General features: G+C 36.1%; 1 protein-coding gene across 1 annotated transcript in view; it reads right to left on the bottom strand.

The window, feature by feature from the left end:
• LOC103801782 (probable phospholipid-transporting ATPase IIB) overlaps positions 1–4249 on the bottom strand; it is a gene marked incomplete at its 5' end in the record, with an annotated part of 38993 nt that extends 34744 nt beyond the window's left edge. The window contains one exon of the mRNA XM_009074210.1: positions 4107–4249. Within this exon, the coding sequence (XP_009072458.1) occupies positions 4107–4249 (143 nt within the window). The remainder of the gene's footprint in view (positions 1–4106) is intronic.
• Positions 4250–5923: the final 1674 nt, after the last annotated feature.

The following is a 5923-nucleotide window of genomic DNA, read 5'->3' as shown; positions in this document are numbered from 1 at the left end:
TTTCCCTCTGGTTGCTTAGGTTGAAGAGGTAAAGACTCAATTAAAGTATACCTTAAAAGATTAATTTTCAGAAACAATTACTGAAATACACTGCCCTAACAGTACATTAGGCACATTTAACAAAAAAGCCCATATACACCAACCTCTAACGTAAGGCTTTTCCAGAAAAATCAAGAATCCCATTGCTCTATGCATCTGTTCAATGATTGTATCTGCTAAGTATCCCATTTGGTCCAGACACCCGCTAAAATGTTAATTACAGAACTCAAATACAAGTGCATGCATTAGTAAGTAACTATGCTTGGAAGACTGTACACATTTGTTTTAGCTGAACACACTGGTAGGAACAGCAGAAGGTTTGCCATCCCACATCCCAGGCAACAAAAATGACCAAAAAAAATTGCCAAATATCTTTATTTTTCTTTCATGATTAGAATCTTTTTATACCCTGGGGAGGATGAGATATCATGCTCAGCTGTCCTTGGAAAATGCTGAAAATTGCCCCCCACTGCTGCCATAACAGATGATGCCTTTCTGTCAAACTTATATGTGATTCAAGTCCAAACAACACAGCATTTTGGGTAATGGATGCTATAATTAAAATGTGAGTCCTAAAAAACCTGTTGTTTTAGTGGGTGTTTTTAGTAATGGCTTTGTTCTACATGAAGATAAAAACTCCCTAACAAAGGAATTAATGTATTGCTTTAATAGGCTGCACCCTGAGTTAAGTTTTAAAATTTATGAGTTCTCTGCAGCATTGTTCTTTAAACAATGGCATTGTCAAATGCAACCAGTGAGAAGATTAAAGTTCTCCCAGCAGATTAAGTACAAATTATCTGTCCTCCTGTTTCAGCATCATTTGTTCATTTATCACATAACGTCTAGTATTTCTGGTCAGTGTCAATATGCTCTGCATCCTTGCAGTTAACAGATGTCTTCTCTTGTCGAACGAATTACTTTATGTTTCACGCACTGGTGGCCGCAGATGTGTCACTATAGCAACATCATTAATTTCAGATCTTACCGGAAACATGCACTCCAATCAAACCTAATTATACCACATTGCTTTCTTGTCCCACAATAAGGAAACTATAATGCAATTATTGGGATACTTCATTTTCTATTATACTGTGGCAAATGAGAGAGCCACTGTGATGGACGCTTCTTGTCAAAAAGCTTATTGATGAAGCACAAACCCAATTTACAATCATACAAAGGACTACCTTGCAATTATGTTAGTAATGCAATGCTCCTTAGACTTGAGAACTAATTCTCAATCATTTCCAGTGAAGCCTGGACCACAATATAAGATTTCTGCAGACAGTTCTCTGGATTCCCTTCCATTTTCAGCACTGAGAAAAAGTCACCTGTTTACACTGAACTAGACCAGCCTTTCAGTGCTGCTTTTAAGTAGCACCCACTTAGACAGCTACAAAACTGGCTCTCTTCTTCCTCCTCTGAGAGCCAAGCCTTAAGTGGCCAGAACAACAGCATGGAGTGGTTTATATAATGAGAACTGAAAAGTCAAGGGAGAAATTACTGAGGTTGGCTATCATGAACAGTGTATAATCATGCAATGTCCATCATGGATTAATTGTACAGACATTGTTCATTACCTAACAGTATGTTTCACACTTATCATAAAATGCAGAATAAGAACAAATGTATTCAGGAAAGGAAACTGGAAGCAGCTACTAAATCACTTGGGTAAAAAGTATGTTGTCTACGTGTTTGTCCAGAATTAAAAATAGCTTAAAATCTGCAGGGCAATTAAGATTAATAAAACAGAGCAGTGTTTCCCATCTCTGTAAGGTCACAGTCAGTGGTCTGAAGCTAGTGAGGTCTGCAGGACTCCTGGCTTACTGTCACTTGTATCAACCTTTAGCTAATTGTTGGATAAAAATGCACACGGTAAGACCACTGACACTATTTCTTTCCAAAACACTTTGGAACTACTGCCCTAGAATATGGCCTTTACTTTCATTTTTACATTATTAGTGTAGAGATTTAGACCTTCCACCAGAAGTCAGTAGACTTCAGTCCTCTGAAAAGGCTTTGAAGTTGAATGGCAGCAATCTTCCAAACTATATAAAACACATTTCCTGGTAAAAGCCTTTTAACATTTAGCCCCTTTTAAGTATGCATTCTGCAAGGACAGAATACAAACGCTGCTTCTTAATATTGAACACAGCTATGGTGATTGCAAGTGGCATGATGTGGGTTGAAAATAAACTGATTACAAGCAAAAGAGGGCTGTTTATCTTTCCACATACAACTCAATAATGTGCATCCTTTCCATGATTTATGGATGCAACACCATATTTTTGCTTTGAAAAATCCACTATCTCTAAATTTTCTGTTTATTTTTGTTTTTAAAGGAGAAAAACTTTGGGTTTAATTACTGTTCTATTAGGTTAAGTGTACTTGTTGTCTTTCTAGAAGTAGAACAGTGGCAGCTTTTTTTGTTTCATTTTCCAAATCTTCAAATTCTCAAACAGAGTAGTTTGTGGAAAAGATGATAATACACTGGTCATTGTGCCTCAGAACACAAGCTGGTCACCAGAGTCAGAAGATAATTCTTGCATTGTAAAGTTGTGTGAAGGAGTTGTCAGTGTTTTATTTAGCAAGACCTAAAATTTTCAGCACAGCCTCCCTGTAAGTAGAATACCTCAACACTTGAAATATGTTTCCAGTTTTGTATGATAACTGGAATCTCTATCAGCAAAGTTTAAAAGGTATACATTGGTGTTGCTTACCAAGTACTACTCTGGGAAAGTGAACTCTACTGCATTGTTTTGAAAATTCATTATTTTTGAACATACTTCTCTTTTTCCAAACATATGCTGTAAATTACGTATTTCAAGTCTTCAATGTGACAGCACTCAAAGTTACATAAATTATTATGATGAAGGGTGCAATTAAAATCAATAAGCAGTTTCAAATAGTATACAAATCATTAGCTAACTGAAATAAAACTTGTTAAAAGAATCGTTCACTTGCTTTGAAGAATTACCACACTATAATTAACAATACACTTTGCTACATGCTCAGAAAGACGGTGGTAGTTGACTTTGTCTTTTACAAAACAGAAGAACAGCATTCAGATGCATATAGGATAACATATGTACCTACAGAAAAAAATGAAAGCGTGTTTTGAAAAAGTGACAATATATTAAATTCACATTTCATTCCAAAATATGCAGCAATGGAAGTGTTCAGCATGGGAGGGAATATGGAACTCTTTCAAACATAAAGAGATATAAACTGTGTATTATGCTTTCTAAACTGTATAACAGAGGCCAACCCCTGCCCTCCTCAGGAGTTTCTCATGATTTTGAACCATATTTTACCTAAAACCACTAAAAGAATTCTTCAGCACTTTGAGAAACAACTCTCTGAGTTCAAAAGTTCAGCTTCTTAAAAAACCCCAGTATATATACCAGAAGTAATTGAATCAATCTTGGAAAGAACCAAGAAAGCATAACACAAGCTATTACTTCCTCACACACTTAGTACCTACCTTCTGATCCTGGTAAGGGTTGGGGGTTCCAGTATAGCAGGTCAGGTATAGTAACAGGTTACAGTTATGAAGATGAAATCATACAGTAGCTCTAGAACTGGCCTTTGTAACATAAAGAGTAACTAACTTCATCAGCATAGCAAATGTCATTTTGGAGACTGATCTTATGACTTGTTTTGGAAATGACTTGCTCTCTTGAAGGCTATTCTTAGCTGTTATTAACCATACAATATTGCAACAGAAATGAAGCGCAGAATAAAATAGCATCCTGAGTACTGTTTCAGAGTCTTTTCAGAGTAAGATATTTGGTACTCTTACTCATGCTATCCAGTGTCTTCTTACTATAGAAGAAGTGCTCCCAATGGAACAAATCAGATTACTACCAAATACTGACTTTAACATGTAATTGCTGGCCTACCTAGGCCTATCGGTACTGATAGAAATTCCTCAAGCAAGTGCTTAAAATTCTACTGAAAAACAAGAATCAGTAGTCTAAATCTACTCTTACAGTAGCATATGCAAATATAGAATAAAGTTTAGAAATTTTATAAAAGTTATCATATTTCAGAATTGTAACCTGATATACCTGTTTTATCCGTTAGTAAATAAACTAATCGTCCCAACTCTTCTGGTATGGTGCTAGTTCGAACAACTGTTCCAGGAATATTGTCATCTTTCATAATCATCCACCCATAGGCTGCCTTACCCATGTCCAAGTTCACACGTAAACTGCAAAGGAAATTTATACCATAATCAGTGTGATTATTATTAGGCAAAGTGAAAGTTATAACCATAAAAATAAAACCAGAAGCTCTTTTTAGGATACCTGAAAAAAAACAAACCTTAAACCTATGTGCACCAAAATTTTGGAACAATGCTTTTGTTACGTGTTTCTAGAGTACATATCACATTAGAAATTCAGGCTCCATCCCAGACTTTTAGAAGATATTGCAATACAAAAAAATGCAGTATCATGCATTCTGCATGAGACTGCAACACTTTGTGGATATTCTTGACATAATTACATGACCACTCTTACACAGATGAAAGTAATATATAACAAGAACCAATCACTATTCAGGTCAGTTTTGATCTGCTACAAAAAAACCAAACACCACCTATGTTCTCTTTATGATACGGAATTACAAATATTTTTGTTCCCCTTCAAGTCACTGGGTTTTTTTTAAAAACAAAACAAAAAACCCCAACATTTCTTCTCTAGGGTAGGACAACTATATTTGTCAATTTCTCTTTCCCAATAAATCAATGGTTTTGTCCTTCCCAAAATGTAGCTACAGAGGGTCCATTGCAAAAAAAGAACAATGCCAAAGCAGCAAAATGCACCCTCCTCATGTGACAGCAACTGGGCTGGAGTCTGACAGCAGCAATAAGTAACTTTAGGGTAGCTCAGTACTAGAAAAGTTGCAATTTGCAGCAGGTTTTACTGATTATACACAGAAGTGCAAAATCAAACACATTTTTTCCCAGTTCACTCTATGTCTGAGCATTTATCTGTCAATATTTCCATGTTCATATCATCCAAGAATTAACTGACTTTGCACCTTGTACTCCTATGTTATAATAAAAAAGTCTTCACTCATGTTGGTAAGAGACAACCTTAATCATATTCCTCTCCTCCAAAATTAAACGCTCCAACTCAAAACTCTACACCAGCTTGTTCTGAAATATTAAAATGCTACTTTCCTTTAGCTATTCACCACATTGCTGCTACTGCTACCATGTCAGAGGAACAGTGACCAAGGAATAGGCATGTGTTCATTTCTGTTGACTTTGCTTGAACAGAAATACTGAAAAAAGTTACGGCCAGTAGCTACACAAACTATGTGCAGCTTATTTGCCCACTCAAGAGTCTCAAGTTGAGCAATAGATTTACAGTAAACATGACTCCTAAACCAGTTCAGAGGTATATATCAAGGTCAAACTACTGCTAATGCACTTCAGGCCTTTGTTAACAGTCCTAAAGTGCTGTTTTGCAGCATAACCAAAAGAGCAGGCACGAAGAGTTTTCATGTCGTCTTGCAATCACAGCAACAGATTGTGAATTACCTGAGGTAACAGTGAAGGAAACAGTGAATCACAAACCGCACTATCCCATAAAGAAGAAATGCATTTAACTAGAATTATGAGAATATCTGAAATTTCAACACACACATCTCATCCTTCCTGAAGGATGTACAGTAGAAGACAATGCATGTTGCTGTGCAAAACAGAAACATACCTTTTTAGATACAAGATTCTTGACCATTCAAGATGGTATTTTGTGCTTTAACTACCTCTTATTTTCCCACTGAAATCAGGAGCAGTAATAAACCATCCTTCTATCTAGTGATATACCCCAATTAGTTCTGCAATATCATCCCTAACTTCATCTGCCTTCAGACA

Source organism: Acanthisitta chloris, unplaced genomic scaffold (genome assembly GCF_000695815.1).
Source record: "Acanthisitta chloris isolate BGI_N310 unplaced genomic scaffold, ASM69581v1 scaffold43134, whole genome shotgun sequence".
In the NCBI taxonomy this organism is placed as follows: Eukaryota; Metazoa; Chordata; class Aves; order Passeriformes; family Acanthisittidae; genus Acanthisitta; species Acanthisitta chloris.
The sequence above is the reverse complement of the archived record's forward strand: the minus strand, read 5'-3'. Positions and strand labels throughout refer to the sequence as shown.